Source organism: Malus domestica, chromosome 03 (genome assembly GCF_042453785.1).
Source record: "Malus domestica chromosome 03, GDT2T_hap1".
NCBI lineage: Eukaryota > Viridiplantae > Streptophyta > Magnoliopsida > Rosales > Rosaceae > Malus > Malus domestica.
In genome coordinates this window covers 7,637,829-7,655,390 of record NC_091663.1, presented here as the reverse complement: position 1 = coordinate 7,655,390, position 17,562 = coordinate 7,637,829, and the positions used below count along the sequence as shown (strand labels likewise).

The following is a 17,562-nucleotide window of genomic DNA, read 5'->3' as shown; positions in this document are numbered from 1 at the left end:
TTGGAGAGTGTACGGTAAGGTACATTAAGGTACATAATCTCTCACATTTTGTTAGAGAAAAAATGATAAACTTTATAAGATGAAGCCACAAATTTCATCCCCAAAAACAAACCATGTCCAAAATTAAACCAACCCCTTGACTGCTATGAAAACAATTGGACTTCAAAGTAGGGCAATTAAAAAATTTCACCCAATTGAGCACCTCTAGCTCAAAGTTTGAGTCGAAATAGGTAAGTTGATAATACAATGAATTGTGGGACATGTTTTTGACTTAAAGTTGGGGTGAGTTTTAGATGGATGGAATTGAAATAAAGTTTTATTCCAAAACTTCGGTTCATATCGGATACATATTTCCAAAAAGGTTTTTTTATTCACACTCCACATTTTATTGAATACACCATACATGCTGAATACACTCTGCATCTACCTTTTCAACTACAATTCTAAAAAAAAGAAACAAATGGTACAACTAATGTGCCTTTAGCTTCGATTTTCAATTATTCTTCCGGTCCTACCACTTGAGTATTGAGTTACATCATGACCTTATTAACTAAGTTTATCTTAAGTAAAAACACCATAACACTAAAGGTTGTTGAATAATCTTCAATCCATTGCATGTCAAATTGAATATAATCTCGAAGAAACATGTCACTCTGATCTTTCTTCCAGCATTTGAACGCCAACATACCTGCCCAAAGAACAAAATTTGGTGTGGGAAAAAGAACAACTATATATTCTTACACAAATAAAAAAAAAAGCAATTTAAGGACTTAGTTAAATATTTACTTAGTTGTATTATGTACAGGTAATTTCTTGTGGTTGTGTACTTAAATGCAGTACATGTAACATGCATACCTGCCCAACATCATAATAGTGGCTTGAGGATTTGTCCCTGGTGATAAATTGAATACAGATCCATCAACAACACGTAATGCCTTGATCCCCATGACCCGCAAATCTTCATCAACTACCTGTCCGACCAGGCATCCACCATGGTAGTGCCAAAATGTGGCTACTGTATCTCGACAAAAGGTTTCAAATGATGCATCGTCTGACTGATTCACTGGTAAAGGCAATCCAAAAAAGTTGAAACCTTCTAGACCTGGCAAATCTTGAGCCTTATACGGTTTCAGTGAGTTTGTTTTTAATAAATCACCCATTTTCCTCACGGCACTAACACAACGAGAAAGGTCTGCCTCCTGTGCAAAGTAGTTGAATTTGACATTTGGAGCAACTTTGACATCATAGGATGATTGCAGATCAAGAGAACCATAGGACAAGGGTCCTGGAAATTTGACAACAATGTGCCCGAAACTTGAATTTATGGTCATGGGAATAGTTGGACTAGGGAAAAGACTAAAGGCCTGTCTAGAAAATGGCAAGCCGGAGAAAGTCTCTATGTAATAATCACTTGTGATACCAACGACCTGTGCAGTAGAAGCTTCTACTTGAAACGGGGGCAAAATGGTAATGTAATTACGAGGATTATCACGCATAAACTGCCCAACGTAAGGTTGTGGGTGAACAACTGGGATTTTACGAGATGAAAGGTAAGATTTTGGGCCAACACCACTAAGTAGTAGAAGTTGAGGACTTCCAATTGCACCTGCACTCAATATAACCTCACCCTTACCACGTATCAATGCCCGATGAGACCTCCCGTTAGAATCACTGTATATGATTCCTTTAGCTGACAAACCTACATAAAATCGTTATTAGAATTGGACATATATTTAATTTACAAGTAAACATAATAGATTCAAATCCTTCAAATATATCAAAGATTCTCTCTTTTTAATGCCATTATATATTCAATTTTTGTTTTATGGAAATTTTGTTGAGAATGAATGTTATATTGATTGAATGATGAACCTTGCATAGGCTTATAAGTAAATTGGGTTACTTCCCGTATAGTTAATTGGTTTTATGTTTGAACCTCAACTTTCTTCAAATTTAAATGACCTATAATTGTATATATCAAATGTGTTTGGATACCTGATGCTTTGGAAGAGAAAATGATCCTCTCTACTGTGGCATGGATTGCAACTCTCAGGTTTTTTGGATGTCCTTTATTTAGTAGTTCCACAGCTCCATGTCTTTTTCCACGATCGTCAAAGAGCGTAGCCGTGACTTTACTTCCCAGAATGTGATCCAAAGTCAGTCCATTGTCTGGACGAACACCAGCTTCTAACATTGCATCTTTCACAACAGACTGCCAGTGTGTTACATTCGGACGGAATGCTACAGTGTTTTCAACCCATTCATATGAATTATTGACTAAGTTCATGTCCAATTTAATTCCTGATTTCTGGTAAAATTCACCGTCGGCTCTTGAGTATATACCAATATTGATCATACTTGACCCGCCTAGGATCCGTCCTCTTAGATTAGCTACACCATCTTCTGATGTGAACCTCTGGGCCGGCGTCTTACCGTCATCTTCTTGCATGAAATTTGCAAGAGTCTCATTTTGACGCAACACATTTGGATATGCTGATGGAATATTGCCCCTTTCTAGAAGGAGCACGGAGTAGTTTGCAGATAAAGTTGTTGCCAACGGGCACCCTGCCGTGCCCCCTCCCACAACAATGTAGTCATATTCTTCTAGTAGTGGTAGATCAGTTGCGTTACGTACAAATTTCACGTAGCTAAAATCTGCATTATATGAACAAAAGAGATGAGGAAAAAAGTTTATAGAAGGAGAACTGCTTTTTATTAAATTTATTTGTCATGTAAGTTACTTCGAAAAACCAATGGGACTTTCAAACTATATTTACCAAGGTCATCAGATGGATTGGCGAATGAGGGAACCCCTGGTTGAGGGCAGAACCCAAAAAAGTACAAGAGCAATAATATAGCAGCCGTTGTTGATTTCTCCATATTGTTTTTGAAGCTAGATATACGTCTTTCTATCTTGAAAATAAAATATATACAAAAAAAAAGGTTAGTTTCATGGCAGGTTTTTTTTTTTATATAGAAATAATAACACGCTTATTGATAATATCTGGTTATTCTAAAAAAAATAATTGAAATTTGGAGAATAAGTAATGAAATCCTTGGCCATGATTGAGAACATTTCACAATGCTCACAGATGACTCATAAAATAACGGTAAGTTATTTTAAAGCATGCATATATATCATCATAAGAGGCGATATTTACCTCAGACCAAAATATTGCCCTTGGTTTTGAAGCTATTTCCAATAACTCCTTAAGCACAATGGATGGATCTTGATATAGGAGGACTCCGATTCCTTCTTATATAGATGCCCGGTAGGCACCTGAAAATATGTTTGGGTGTCAAGTTTTAGGCATCTGTCACTTTCTTCTCTGTACGAATTTTAATTCTTCAGTTCTCATGACTCCTAATTGGTTGGTTTTGAACAAAGATACAGCTGAAATATACCGTTATTTAAGACACGGAAGGCGGCGATTAGAAACTGACCAGGATACACAATGCAATGCATTTATCCGGTTCACCCTTAATTTGGTCCATTAAGTTGGCTGGTATTTTTATTATAATAATGGAGAAGTTACACATGTGTTATAATGAGTTTGGTCAACTAAATAATTGAGTCTCACAAGTGTAGGAGAGGACTCCTCTATATGGGAGGGACTGATGTAAATTAGCTTGCAGAAGAGACTGAAAATCAAGCCGAAAGGCGCAAATCGAGCAGCAAGAATAACGCTTTATAGATTAATTTGAGCTTCAATGTTTGATTTGGAATCATTACATGTCGTTTCAAAAAGACTTACAATGCACATCAAACTCATTGCTATAATGTGTTAACATTTCGAAGAAACGGTTGTTTTTTATTTTTTGTTACTTGTTTAATTGTACTCCTATTTTCTCTCATAGAGTTTCTAGGGCTATATACAGGAAGACGTACCATAGATAAAATGTTTAGCGTGTTATCTTATCAATTGTCATTCAATTTTGTTTGAGATTTTCTAATTAATGCTTTATGATAAATTTCGGTAATATTTTTGTTTGGTTTATGTTCTCGAATGTGGAATAATGTGGAATTGTGGTCATTCTCATTCATAACTTATCCCAACATATCAAAACTTAATTTATAGTATTTTAATGTTAAAGAAGTTACGTAATTGATATGTACGGCTTGATGAATGCGACAGGCCTGTATCCTCTTAATCGATGTACATAATTCCATCTAAGAGAAAAATGGCGAGGTATATTATATGGAATTGTGCAAGTTCGGCGTTGAAACTAAACTCTGTTATGTATCTAAGGCAGCGTCGTGTGCTTACCTTTCCACCTCTGCACTTAGATATTTGGTGGCTTGGTGGTTCCAAGTTCAACACATTTATTTATTTGTTTATCAACATGCATGCATTTTTTTTTCCAAAAAATAGAACTATTTGCATGCCCCGTTTGAAATAACAATTGAAACTGTGATACTATATGGCCTACTAATTGACTTTATATTCACCCATGAAGAAAATTACGACAATATTTAGCCTCAAGTGTCATTGAATAATCCGATGAGGTATTAGATGACATATTCACCCATGAAAAAAGTTGTCGAAGTAGAAATATTTACTTGCCCCGTTTGAAATAACAATTGAAACTGTGATACTATATGGAGTAGAAAGGTATACCGGGAAAACATAGCTTTATTGATAGATAAGCAGAAACAAAACAAAGATGTCTTTACATAGAGAAAGACCAAAGCAAACCCTAGACTAAAACCCTATTACTAACGGGCTAAGCCCAAAATACCAAACATTAAAATAAAACTAAATAATAATATTTTCCAACACCCCCCCCCCCCCCCGTCAAACTCATAGCGGTACACGACATGGGTTTGCCAAATTAGATGTGGATGTAAGACTCTAAATTTCAGTGCCAATGCCGATGCGAAAAAACACAACCATGCTAATGCCGATGCCAACTTCAAAACACCACCATGTCAATGTCGATGCCAACTTCAAACTACCATGTCCAATCATCCTTCCTAGATTCAAATTTTGAATCAATTTCAATATGCAAAACAGCAGCTGCTCCTCCTTTCTGTGGAAGTTCATGTTGCTGAGACAACTTAGGACATTGGGATTTCCAATGCCATTTCCCTTTACAATAAGAACACTCATCCATGGCAACCCTACGAGACCTTGCCGCAGCAAATGTTGAAGTATTTAACGATGATGAAGAAAGCTTATGCGACTGCACACGAACTTCTTCTACTTGTAACTCATTAAGAACAGAATCAACAGATGGAAAAGGAGTTCGATGAAAGATGGAGCTATGGAGTGTCTCGAACTTATCCCGAAGAGGCATTAGAAATTGAACAAGACATTGTTCTTCTCTATATTTACAATAGAGCTTGACAATGCCGAGTTCTTCAGGCTCAGTTAATGCAAGTTGATCCCAAAGATTGCTCAGTTCATTGTAAAACACTTGAATACTCTTATCACCTTGTTGGATTGTACAAATCTTCATTTCCAATTGATACCTCTTAGCAAAATTGGCCTTGGTATACAACTTTGCCAAGTGATCCCAAACTTCCTTAGACGTTGAGAACTTAGCCAGTTGCATTCCAATAGCCAAATCAACAGAATTATTAATCCAAGTAATAATATTTGAATTATTCATCTCTCATGCAGCAACCAATTCAATATGTTTCTCATCTTTAGGGTTATTTGGAATAAAAATCATTCCAGAAACATAGCCCCACAAACCTTTTCCAATCAAAAAATTCTTCATCACATATGCCCAATACACATAATTATTTCCATTCAATTTCACACCAATAGCTTGTAAGGAATCGTCCTTTGCAGATGCCATGACAATATTGAGGAACAAGGAACACGATAACTGGTGCAAATGCATATTAAAGGTGCAGTGTACCTGGTGTAGATGCAAATCAAAGGTGTAGTGCAGACGCAGATGCAGCAAGCAGATGGCCGTTCGGCAACGGTGCAGATGCAGATTGATGCAAACAAATCCAGACTGATCCGAGCATACTGATGCAAAATCAAGATGCGACTGATGCAAACTGATGCAGACTGATCTGAGCAGGTACAACTCAAACCGGTGTAGGTAGGTTGCAGTCGCAGGAGTCCATATAGGTGCAGCGGTGAGGAGTGATCTAGTGCGATGGTGGCTAATCAGGCGGATGGCACGGTGGTTCCCGAGATAGCAACCTTGCTCTTGATACCAAGTTGAAAAGTATACCGGGAAAACATAGCTTTATTGATAGATAATCAGAAACAAAACAAAGAGGTCTTTATATAGAGAAAGACCAAAGCAAACCCTAAACTAAAATCCTAATACTAACGGGCTAAGCCCAAAATACCAAACATTAAAATAAAACTAAATAATAATATTTTCCAACATATGGCCCACTGATTGACTTTATATTCACCCATGAAGCAAATTAGGACAATAGTTAGCCTCAAGTGTCATCGAATAATCCGATGAGGTATTAGATGACATATCCATGCTCCGCCGCACGATCTGACCTGCAGGTTTAGACCGTGACCGTGGAATGTTTGACGTTGTATGAAAGTAGTAGATTGGTCATTGGTCGTGATATGACTTGATTTTTAGAAGCAGATAAGCTGCTGTTGGGCAAAGATGGAGACATTGCCATCGCCCAAGTGGAAGGTGGTTATGATAGACCTGAATAGGGTTAGCTCAGGACAAAGGATTACAGAAAACAATATAACAGACGTTTGAAGTATTTAATTTAGAAATGTATAATTTAACAGGACAGATCCTTCGTTCCTTGGGGAATCTCTCGTTTCTCAGGAGGTCTGATGCATATATGAATAAACAAAATACCATGTTTTCAATTTAGCTATCAATGAAAAAGTCAACCAAAACAATTCTATAAATATTACTAATTCAAATTAATTACATGATTGTCACTTAATTCTACCATGTTTTTCGACCGAGCAACTTTTTCTTGAAACCGATTGATCAAATTTTCCGGCGACCAACATGACCTTCAAATTTTCAGGCGACCGACAACTTTTTTTAGTCTCAATGTCACTCTTTAACAATGACCTTCAAAAGAACAAGCTAAGTAATGAATTTTCTCATAATTTCTCTAGTTTTATTGTAATTACATGTGTGGAAAAAAATAAACTCACACAACAAAACATAATTGAAAATGAAAAAGTTGCACGTATTTTTTTAAGTCATTGTGTAAAAGTGACTTGAAAATTTTCAACGACTAGAGAAAATTTGTAACCAAAAAGACTCTGGTCGACAAAAATTTTTGAAATTGGCACTGGTGGTGTATGGATCGCGTGCTATGGGAACAAAAATATAAATGTTTTTATGTACATGTATTTATTCACAATTTTTAGAAGGGATTAGTGGTATTTTTCCTTAAACTCTTTACTGAAAGGTGGTATTTCATCTGAATTTGCTTTACTTTTTAACTTTTAGGGTTGTGGTGTTGTTGTATGCAGCATCCTATTGCGATCAAAGAAAAGATAAGTCCTATTCTTTATTTTGTCTAAAACAACTAAAACAGAAAGCCTTCAAGTACTATAGAATCTTCTTACACAAGTTTTGATGTAATGCAAATTTCTGTTTCTTGGCTGTGTTCCAGCAGTGAACAAAAACGAGTTCCTTAACTTACCTGGAGATTAACAACTTTTAGCCGAGGGTTATCGGGCAATGACGGTCTCAGAAGATACTTCTCCTCCACATACTAATCCAAACACATAGTACTCGGAAAAAAACTGACGGTACAAACAAACTGATAACATCAACAATTCCTTAATCAGTGAGTCATGAGAATCGCATGGACAAACATATATGGACCTCGAGTGCAACGATAAATGCTCTTAACCAACTGACCTACAAGCCTCTCCCTTTGTCCTATCCTTTTATCATAAACTTGGCTACTGCCATATGCCTCCTGTTTAGGGTACGTAGTAGAAAATTAAGGTCTATGAATTCCTCCTTATGGTGTTGTATTCCCCCATTCATGCCTTTGTGTGTTGCGATAAAAAGTTGATTTAAATCACATTTATTAGTCTTTTCTTCTTCAACTCACGGTGTCGTGAATTCAAACCGCTCATTCTCCCTACTGTAAAATATCGTTTGTATTAGGAAAAAACGCTAATTCAAATTGTTTTTATTTTCATGTAGCTGAGATGAAAAGTGGGTTCGGCCCACCAATATACTTGCTGGTGGGCCTGAGCAAAGTAGTCCACTTTCTTCTTCTTTCGTTGAGAAATCCTCCCAAGAATTCCGAGTTCTCTGTTCTACTGTCCAGGTCAAACAAACACAAAACCCAGCTCTCTTCTCACCCCAAAAATGGAAATTAAATAAATAAAAAATATTAAACCAGCTCTCCTTATGAATTCATGCAACAGAGCTAATTGGTGGGCTGAGGAATCGAAGCCCCCTTCACCTCACCGCCCTCAATTTCCATCAGAGTCACATAGTTGACTGTAAATTCTGCTTCTTTCTTCAATCTGCTTTTGCTTTCTGCCCAATTGTCAAAAGCACTTTTTTTGCATGTGGGATCTTCTAATTCCGAGAAAATTGCAGTTTCAGAGATCCCCAGATTCCCCACAAGCTTAATCTGCCAGAAAAGCACAAAACCCAGGTGGGTTTTTTGTGCTGGAGTTCTGAAATGGCCAACTGCTTAGAGGAATTGGATAATGCAATTGGTGAGTTTTGAGTTTTTATTCGATACCCATGTTTCCATTTGCCTTTGATAATGGCTGCATGTTTTAAATTTCATTTCTTTTTGTTACAATTTGATTGGCCTGTAGTAGCTTACTAGATTTATTTTTGTTCTTTTTTATGCTGTTAAATAGCAAAATTGCATCAAAACTTTCAGGAATTGAGGTACCACCTTGAGAAGTCGTTCTTAGAGCAGGGCAGGGCCCTGTTGAAATTTGAAGCTCAGTGGAAAGATCTTAAGAAAGATCACAGCAGAGAAAATGAGCAGCGGCAGGTTCACCTGCAACAAATGGTATATTCTTATTGTTCTCTCAACTTGAATCAATTTAACTTTGGTTTTTCATATGGTGCATTTTCGTGTCAGTTTCATAGTGATCTGAATTTTAAGTTAGTGCATTGCCATTGGGATTTTTCACATTTGTTCAAGGCTTCTAGTTGTTCCAGTACTTATTTGATGTTCAACGAAAATAAAAGGATCTATCGATGCTCCTCTCCCGCTTGGTTCTGCCTCAAACTTGTACAAAGTAATCTTTCCAATAGAAAACTATGGTTGAACTGAGTTTTTAGGACTTTCCAAACACAAAAGAAATAAACAAGTTTTTTTTTTCTGAGATTTTTATATAGAAATTTGATCACACACCTTGTCAATCCAAATTTTATCTGAACATATTCCAATTAAAAGGCATAACTGAATATCTAGGGTTATTCTGTCATATCGGGACTGTTTAGGTACATCTTTTGTTCGTGTCGAGGCAAATGCAGTGGTGGGTTAACTTCTGTCAACCCAATGCTTGTTTTGTCGCTGTTGTAATCCTCATAATTCTTGCTGTTCCATTCCCTCATCACTTGGGGCGAGTGGTTATCTAACATCGTTTTAGAGTCTTGTTTGCAAGAGGAATTGGGTTCAAAACTTTTGATCTCGATGCCTGTTTCTATGCTGTGTGAATGGTGCACGGTCAGGCTGCAATATTAGGTTCTTTTTCTCCTTCCATCTGTTTGTACCTCCACATGCTGCCCATGCTGCATGTGAGGGAGGGTGTAAGCTTGGCATCCCTTGTTCACCCTTTCCCTAACATCTTAAGCTTTTGGGATCAGGGCCTGTGTAATCTGTATGTATGGTAGAAGAATCTGAATATGGCATGTTGTATGCTTTCCCAATTAAAACTTCTTGCGGGGAGATTCAATCAATGGAAGAATATTTATTAGGCTTTGTTACAGTTATGATATGCATCTAGCTTCCCCCCCTTCCCTCCCTCCCTCCCTCCTTATGATATGCCTTGTGTTTGAAAATACCCCATTCCATCAAGTCTCTTGTGTTTCTGTTAACCAAGTTGATGTGGCATTTACGTGGAAAAAAATTATGTACATTTTGTTATATTTTTATTATCTCATTTCCTTATTGTGTTTCTTTGTGGTATTTAATGGTGTTGAATGTACTTCGCTAAAGCATTTGAATTAACACTTTTGTCAGCATCGATTTTTCTAATATTTGATGTCATTTTCAAGGACCCCAGATCTGTTTAGCAAGCTTCAAAGTTCATGTTATAGTGACAAATTCCCCTTCTACACTTTGTCGGAAAATAATTGAAGGGGCAGAAAAAGTTTATGTGGCTGCTTAAAATGGTTGAAACCCCCCAAAATTAAGAGAATAAATATGTACCTATTTATTTAGAAAATCAGACACATAAGAGAGCAGGAATGGAACAATGCGTAGCCCAGGTCATCTCAGGCATAAAAAATAAAAAAAATCATTTCTGGCTGTATGTTTTAGCTTTTTAACCCAGCCTACTCCACTACCACTCAATTCTACAGTTCTTTTCTCCCCTTGTGCACTACTGATAGATCAACCGCCAAAGATCGTGAATGGTCTGCATTCATTAGCTGTTAGCTTCTATACTACTCCATTGGAAAATGATTTTAGGGGATAAAATGAGTTTCAAGAAATAAACTCATGGCTAGTCCATTGGAAAATGGCTAAGGCATTCATTAGTCGCCAAATGCCCCAAAGGCATAACCCTTTCTGTTGTCGTGTACGCCTCCGCCCTATTTTTTGAGGAAGGGTGTAAACCTCTTATGCAATGACTATAACTATTATATTTTTGCTGTGTTCCAGGCCTAAACAACAGTATTAGGTATGCAACTTCAAAATATTAAAATAACAGTAAGAAGCTGGAAGAAAACCCCTTTATCCCCCTGAAAGATCGTCTGAAAACATTGGAAGAAAATTCCTTTTAGGTGTCTCCTGTATGGGAATTTAGAAAAGCTCTTCACTGCAACCCATGATATTTCTGAAGGAAAACAGTGCCTTGGACAAGCTTTCGGCAACAACACACTAGCTTGGAGGAGGTTTCAGTTTCATCCCACTAGTTTAGAGGAAGCTTTATTGTTTTTACCTCTCTCTTTTCACATTTCTTCTTCATTCTTCTAGTGTTATTTGGTCTGTTTTTTTGTGATTATTTGGAGCTTTTCTTTGCTAGTCTATTTAGCAGGTCTATGGCGTTTCACTCCTATAATTTTGATGTGCTGATATTTTGTTCTGCTGAAAAGATATTTGGTATGGGGTTGATTATTACGGTTCAAGGCATATGCTTTGTGTCCACCTGCGCTTCTGAAAACGCCAACTCAGATTACATCGATCACTGCATGCATTGCATATCTGTATTGTATGCTTGTTATTCCAAAATTAATCTCAAACGGTAGACAGCAGTTACGTACTGCATTTCCGCAACCTTCCAGGGTATCCATAGAGACTTTATCCCTGCATGATAGAAGAATCCGAAAATAGCTGTTAGCTATCAAATTCAACCAATGGGAGAATATTTATTATGGATTGAGTTTACGTCAATCCGTGGATGCATTGCATGTTGTTGTATTCAATGTATGGTTGTTCATGTCAAAGTTAATCACCTTCTTTCAGGGTTTCTCAATACCATCAAATGGGACAGAGCACTATGCTTCTGCAAATCCGAATGCTGCCTCGTGGAGTAACACTAGTGCTCGGCCGGCTGGAAATGCTACTCCTCGTCCTTCTGGAAACGGTACTCCGAAACTGCATTGTGAGATATGCAATATTTATTGCGACACCAAGGATGTACTCAACAAGCATAAACAGGGAAAAAAGCACAAGATGAATTTGGATAAGTTGAAGGGCAAAAAGATCCCTGGAGAAAACAGTAAGAGGAGAGCAGCTGATCAACCTCCGGAGGATTTAGAAACTAAGAGAAGGAAGGTTCTTGAAAGCGGGGCAGCACCAGACGCTTTAAGGACTTGCGCTTTATGTAATGTGGTCTGTCTTACTGAGACGGATTTCAATAATCATCGCTCCGGACAACGGCATGTTGAGGCCGCTACTGCGGCGAGGAGGCATGGTGCTGGTACAAGTGGAGCAAGCAGCCACTGGCAGTCGCAGTGGAGATATCAGGATTGGAATTCATAACTAGTAGGACTTCTGTGAGGCTCTGAGCTTCATAACCAAATTATTTTTTCTTACTTTTTGTAACTAATTGCCTAAAAGATCCCAAGTCTCAAACTTCAGACCCATTTGGTAATCATTTCAGTTTCCGGTTCAAGTTTTCATTTTTTGTGCTACAAATAGAGGAAAAGTATGAGGATATGGAAAAAATGATGGAAGAAATGTGTCGGGAATGATGCACAAACAACAACAAAGCCTTTTCCCATTAAGTAGGGTCGGTTATATGAATCCTAAAACGCCATTGCGTTCAATCATTCGTTACGTTTTTTGTTAGATCCAAGTACTCAGTTTTTTCTTAGTGTCTCTTCCAAAGTCTTCATGGGTCTTCCTCTACTCCTGGGGTCCTGAAACTCTGTCTCGTGATCGCATCTTCTAACCGGAGCAAACATCTTCTGTCTTGGGAATGATACACAAAATGAAAATTAAAAACCTCACTTTCAAGGTTTGGTTTTCAACTAATCTCCTTCCTTTCTCCGTCCTCCCTCCCTCCACCTTTGTTCGTTATAATTTCTCCCATATACTTCCCGTCTTTATCTAGCACAAAAAATGAAAACCGAAAACCAAAACGAAATGTTTTTCAAACAGACGATTGAAACAAAAGGCCAAACCTTGAAGTTGAAGCTCAACCAATTTGAGAGGAGGAAATTGGCTATTGCGTAAGGTATCCAAAAGCTTTACTGCATTGTAACTTTACTTTTGGTGTTGGAATGGAATCCGAAAATGTTTGTCCTGTGAAGTACAGAAGAAGATGGAGAATAACTTCACCATACACACAGCCCCAACCCCACCCATGTGCAGGTTTGGTATTGATTTGACCCATTTGGAGTCATGGGTTCACTAATGGGAAGCTTCCCCTTCATCATATGCTTCGAGATTTAGACGCTCTTCTTTTAACCGCCTGCACTTTCAAAAATAATGTTTTACTCATTCATTTGCAAACTCTTTTTGAAATGGACCGGAAATTTCTCGTTCTAGTTTTTTTCTAATGCAAATGTTTGTCTTTCGATTACATTGGAAAGAGAACGAATCGTCGACCTATCCTAATCCTGATTCATTTTTCCAATCTCTTCGTCGTTCGGGCAAACCCCGAAATCCTACAAATGCTTTTGCTTATCCATGATAAACACAATCACGTAAAGTTTGTTGAATTAAGCTAAAATTAGCAAAATGCCAACTGAAAGAAACCAAATGAACAAAACAAGATTATTACAAATACACATCTCATGCATATGAATATATTACAACTTTAATTTTAGCAAAATATTAATATGGTGCGGGCTACAAATTCTCTGCAGCCGCCTCAACCTCTCCTCCTCCTACAAATATAATTCCCAAATTACCCCTTTCACTTAGTTACTTTGTCATACCCATATTACTACTCATCACACCCACTCACAAAAGTCACACCAAATCCCACCAATCAAAAAGTCAAATTTGCCCCTCAAACACTCTCACATTCTCCAACACCCCAGTCAAAAACAGCATCTAGTAGAAAAAAACTTTAAAAGTGGCGGGAAAATCATAAAAAATATGTTGACTTTTGGGGATGGTTTTTCAGACTCTGAAGTTCTTGCCGGTGAATGTTTGACCGAACTGCCAGTTGGCCGGGACGATGTTCCAGGAAGTGGAGGTGCGTCGGTCACTGCCTGTGACCCGGAAGGACAGTGACTGACCAACCAGAACGGAGTTCGACTGCCAGTTCTGGCCCCAGTTGCGGCTCATGCTCATCCAGCCAGTCCCGGCGCCCTTCACGCTGACCCGCACGATATCCCCTGCGCCCGCGACGTTGCTGATCAGAACCAGGTTGAAGTAACGGAACCCGTTGATCGTGAACCTGATTCCTCCCCGCTTCCGGCATGGCACCCTGCGGAAAAAAATCAAAAAACGTGAGGGTAAATTCGGACTTGGCAATGTTAACGTGGATCGCGGACCGCGTTTTATGGTGGGCGCGAATAAATGAGCCAATGAAAATTGAACACTAAATTGGTCTTTTCACGTTGATCGACGAGTCTCGGACTCTTGGGGACTGTGCTTTGGTATGGTCTCTGGTTTTTCTACGTAGGAAACTGTGAACTATTTGTAGTCGTATGATTTACTGATCAAAAATGTACGTACGGTGCAGATCTTGTCGTAGACCAAAAGGACCATAATCCAAGATAAAGAGGTAGGTTTGGTAGCTAATGCAAGTTTAGTGGAACCATAAGTCAAAAGTTTATTTATAATTTAAAATGTTAATAACAACTCTATTTTTTAAGACGTTGAACTCGACTTAAACTTGGATAACAGGGCAGACGCACAACACTGACTAACAGACTTAACCGACATTTGCATCACAGCTTCTATTTGTAATCGTATGATTTACTGGTCAAAAATGTACGTACGGTGCAGATCTTGTCGTAGACCAAAAGGACCATAATCCAAGATAAAGAGGTAGGTTTGGTAGCTAATGCAAGTTTAGTGGAACCATAAGTCAAAAGTTTATTTATAATTTGAAATGTTAATAACAACTCTATTTTTTAAGACATTGAACTTGACTTAAACTTGGATAACAGGGCAGACACACAACAATGACTACCAGACTTAACCGACATTTGCATCACAGCTTTCTTAAACCTCATAAGCTCACAGTTTACACAAGCGATGTAAACATTGTTTTGCAATACAACATGTCAGACAATGCACGACTAGAACGCGCATGCGGATCTAGTGGACAAGAAAAGGCCTAGAGTTAGGCCAAAGGATGACATAATAGCAACTGAGACACTTTCTTGAAATCTAGTAGCATATGTTAAAAACTAGGGTTTTTTGGGGAGTTAAATATTCCTCATGCCATGCCCATTAATTTGCTTTCAGCATTTGGGACCAATTGGGAAAAATTCAAACTTTTGAAAGTGACCAAAAAAGGACCAAAGAACCAAAAATTAACTAACCCATTAACTACCATAAGAAAGAATCAACTAAAAATATCAAGAATTTGGGGCAACAAGTCAATTTCTAGTGAGCTCTTTCCACATGGTCATTAAATAGACTGATTGAATTTTCTATAGTGTTTCGAGTATCAGATAGTTCGAGTTTTTTAACCATTTGATATTTGTTCAAAGATATAAATAAAAACGATTAAAAAGTCCAGAATATTACTCAGCATACCATAGACATTCTACAAAAGCAATTAAAAATCAGACCAGGATCCAACTCACTTGTACCATAAGTGTGACCCACAGGACTGGGAAAGGTTAGAAAAAGCTTTAAAGGAGAAAAGGTAAAGTAGTCTACTTTGTTTCATATGAAAAGAAATTATATTAGAAATTTGATATCTTATTGGATAGAGTGTTAGATTTATATCATGTCTCTCGGATTTGAAACTCTTATTTTCTAAATTATTGTAAAGAAATTGAACTTTTTCTTCTTCCTTTTAATAATAGTAAATTAAAAAAATAAATGAAAAAGAAACACTCACACTACCAATATTGGGAGTGCAAAAGTTAGTGGCAGTGATGGAAAATAGATGGATTTCCAGTACAACTATAAAGCAAAAAGTGGTCTAATTGGAAATTCCGGAAACTGCATTTTCATTGGGCTAAAAAGTTAGAAGTATTGTTTTATAACAATGACATACGTAAGTTAGGTCAATTAGTTCTTTCAACTCACGGTCAAATCCGTTTATATAAAAAATAGTAGTTAATTTAGTAACAAAAGTTTCAAATACTTCCAAATCCAAGACTTTTACACTAAAATTGTTAAACAAAATAGCCAAACCTACAAAATAGAGCAAGAAAACAGAGAACAAAACAGAGCATAAAAAACAGAGAACAAAAACAGAGGATAAAAAACAGAGATGTGAGCTTCACTAACCTACGGTAGGCAACAGGGACGATCCCAGCTCTGTACTCGGCAATCTTGAGGAACATGGGCATGGCGAGGTCGAAGTGGGGCCTAGGAGGGTTGCACCATCCGCCATTGTCGCTTGGTTGGGCAAAATTGGGAGGGCAAAAGTTAGTGGCAGTGATGAAAATTGATGGACTTCCAGAGTGGCACCATCGGGGGTCGTTTGAACACTTGATCTCAAAGCAGGCTCCGCAGCTGAGGCCATTGTTGAACAGTGCCGTGCTCAGGGCCCCGGTGTTAACTCCGTACCCCTGGCTGTATAGATTTCCATATCCACAAGCCCCACCTTAAAAAAAAAACAATTTTTTAGTTAGTTAGTTGACAATTAAGCTTGATTAATATCTTTGTTGTAGATCTTTAAAGCGTTTTGTTTGATTTTGTTAATGTAACGATATTTCAAACCAATCAGGTAATATCACGTGAGAATGCAATAATGCATGTAGTGCATGGTAGTTAGGCAGTGTCACGTGAGAATGCGATAATGCATGCAGTGCATGATAAGCTTGAGATATTAGAATGTGGGATTTCTGTGAACATTATGAAAAAAAATGAAATTTTGAGGCAAAGGGCAAATGCAGGGTTTGGTGACGTATACCCATGGTTCCGGAGGCGTCGGAGCCGCCGTAGAAGGTGGCATGAGCGCCTTGCCATGCGCCACCGGTGTAGACGCCCGGAATTCTTGCTTCAGCCACCCACATTAGCGAGATTAGTAGAGTGGCAATGCAAGTAGAAACACTCACCACACCCATTTTCTTTTTCTAAATTTTCCCTAGAAACAAACAGAAAATAGAGAGAGAGAGAGAGAGAGAGGAGAGAGAGTCAGTAGGTACTGATTGGGTGAGGGCTTAAAGGAGGGGTGGTGGACTACTTATGGAGGTTGGCTCCAGACTTGGGACGTCTTCAGGGGCTATTTTTGGAATTTCAGATTAAATGAAAAATAATAATCAACTCAATCCCATTCTCAATTTTTGGGGCGTGCATATTATCAGCCAATCGGGCTGGCTTGTACGGATAAGTGTGGGACCTGCTGCACCTCCATACGTTATTCTCCCATTTCCCAATCGGTGGGAGGTTGAGTGTTGCACGCTCTTATGCGCGAGTGGCTATCTTTCTTGCTATTTTTTTCCTGGAAAATTTATTAGGGGTTGTTCGATTTTCCTTGTTCCACACCTAAAACTCGTCTTGCTTTGTCCTTTGTCAAGGCACATTCTCACCATGCACTTGCTCTTCATACGTAACCACAAAAGAAGTATATATACCTCCAAATAGAAATTAATTATAAATAGATAAATTTATACATGTATGTATTCTTGATTGAACGAGAAAAAAAATATTACACACGGTTTGGCTCCTCCTTAAAGTTGTCATTCTAAATTTTTTCTTATTGCAGTTTAACGAGAAAGTTTATTGTGTATCGGCTCTATCAGGTATACTCGTTACTTAACAATTACTAACATAGCAACTCATCATCATAGTTTCTAACTTAAAACTTTAGTCTCATCCAATCGAACCTATGATCTTTGGCGGCACAGGGA

At 37.9% G+C, this 17,562-nt stretch overlaps 4 protein-coding genes across 7 annotated transcripts; 1 reads left to right on the top strand and 3 right to left on the bottom strand.

Annotated features, from left to right (window-relative positions):
• Window positions 1-350: 350 nt before the first annotated feature.
• LOC103420796 ((R)-mandelonitrile lyase 1-like) lies at window positions 351-3,352 on the bottom strand. 3 transcript variants are annotated; one of them, XM_070818888.1, is made up of 5 exons: window positions 3,162-3,352; window positions 2,778-2,913; window positions 1,996-2,655; window positions 856-1,690; window positions 351-688 (listed from the first exon to the last, which is right to left on the bottom strand). In XM_070818888.1, exons 2-5 carry the CDS (start codon window positions 2,878-2,880, stop codon window positions 649-651), a joined length of 1,638 nt encoding a protein of 545 aa, XP_070674989.1. In that variant the 5' UTR covers window positions 2,881-2,913; window positions 3,162-3,352; the 3' UTR covers window positions 351-648. The 3 variants fall into 3 exon arrangements, with proteins under 3 accessions (XP_070674989.1, XP_008357060.2, XP_008357068.2); XM_008358838.4 differs by having other exon boundaries at window positions 856-1,699; window positions 3,162-3,348; XM_008358846.4 differs by having other exon boundaries at window positions 856-1,699; window positions 2,778-2,909; window positions 3,162-3,348.
• A 1,601-nt stretch (window positions 3,353-4,953) lies between these two features.
• Window positions 4,954-5,613, bottom strand: LOC139194628 (uncharacterized). Its single transcript, XM_070819516.1, has one exon. The coding sequence runs from the start codon at window positions 5,611-5,613 to the stop codon at window positions 4,954-4,956; it is 660 nt and encodes a 219-aa protein (XP_070675617.1).
• Window positions 5,614-8,189: 2,576 nt separating this feature from the next.
• LOC103420812 (uncharacterized) lies at window positions 8,190-12,239 on the top strand. 2 transcript variants are annotated; one of them, XM_029099712.2, is made up of 4 exons: window positions 8,190-8,432; window positions 8,533-8,654; window positions 8,828-8,962; window positions 11,588-12,239. In XM_029099712.2, the coding sequence occupies exons 2-4, from the start codon at window positions 8,646-8,648 to the stop codon at window positions 12,104-12,106; spliced, it is 663 nt and encodes a 220-aa protein (XP_028955545.1). In that variant the 5' UTR covers window positions 8,190-8,432; window positions 8,533-8,645; the 3' UTR covers window positions 12,107-12,239. The 2 variants fall into 2 exon arrangements, with proteins under 2 accessions (XP_028955545.1, XP_028955543.1); XM_029099710.2 differs by having other exon boundaries at window positions 8,223-8,432; window positions 8,805-8,962.
• Window positions 12,240-13,331: 1,092 nt separating this feature from the next.
• LOC103420819 (expansin-A6) lies at window positions 13,332-16,888 on the bottom strand. Its single transcript, XM_008358867.4, has 3 exons — window positions 16,623-16,888; window positions 15,995-16,313; window positions 13,332-14,006 (listed from the first exon to the last, which is right to left on the bottom strand). Exons 1-3 carry the CDS (start codon window positions 16,774-16,776, stop codon window positions 13,697-13,699), a joined length of 783 nt encoding a protein of 260 aa, XP_008357089.2. The 5' UTR covers window positions 16,777-16,888; the 3' UTR covers window positions 13,332-13,696.
• Between the last annotated feature and the right edge of the window lie 674 nt (window positions 16,889-17,562).

What these genes read in the sequence shown, in the direction of transcription:
- LOC103420796 (XM_008358838.4), bottom strand. Translation starts at nt 2,880, where the DNA reads ATGGAGAAATCAACAACGGCTGCTATATTATTGCTCTTGTACTTTTTT. An exon ending in CAATCCATCTGATGACCTTG is followed by an intron (nt 2,656 to 2,777) that starts GTAAATATAGTT and finishes CATATAATGCAG; the next exon opens with ATTTTAGCTACGTGAAATTT. An exon ending in TTTCTCTTCCAAAGCATCAG is followed by an intron (nt 1,700 to 1,995) that starts GTATCCAAACAC and finishes GATTTTATGTAG; the next exon opens with GTTTGTCAGCTAAAGGAATC.
- LOC139194628 (XM_070819516.1), bottom strand. Translation starts at nt 5,613, where the DNA reads ATGAATAATTCAAATATTATTACTTGGATTAATAATTCTGTTGATTTG.
- LOC103420812 (XM_029099710.2), top strand. Translation starts at nt 8,618, where the DNA reads ATGGCCAACTGCTTAGAGGAATTGGATAATGCAATTG. An exon ending in GGAATTGGATAATGCAATTG is followed by an intron (nt 8,655 to 8,804) that starts GTGAGTTTTGAG and finishes GCTGTTAAATAG; the next exon opens with CAAAATTGCATCAAAACTTT. An exon ending in AGGTTCACCTGCAACAAATG is followed by an intron (nt 8,963 to 11,587) that starts GTATATTCTTAT and finishes ACCTTCTTTCAG; the next exon opens with GGTTTCTCAATACCATCAAA.
- LOC103420819 (XM_008358867.4), bottom strand. Translation starts at nt 16,776, where the DNA reads ATGGGTGTGGTGAGTGTTTCTACTTGCATTGCCACTCTACTAATCTCG. An exon ending in CGACGCCTCCGGAACCATGG is followed by an intron (nt 16,314 to 16,622) that starts GTATACGTCACC and finishes TTTTTTTTTAAG; the next exon opens with GTGGGGCTTGTGGATATGGA. An exon ending in GTCCCTGTTGCCTACCGTAG is followed by an intron (nt 14,007 to 15,994) that starts GTTAGTGAAGCT and finishes TTTTTTCCGCAG; the next exon opens with GGTGCCATGCCGGAAGCGGG.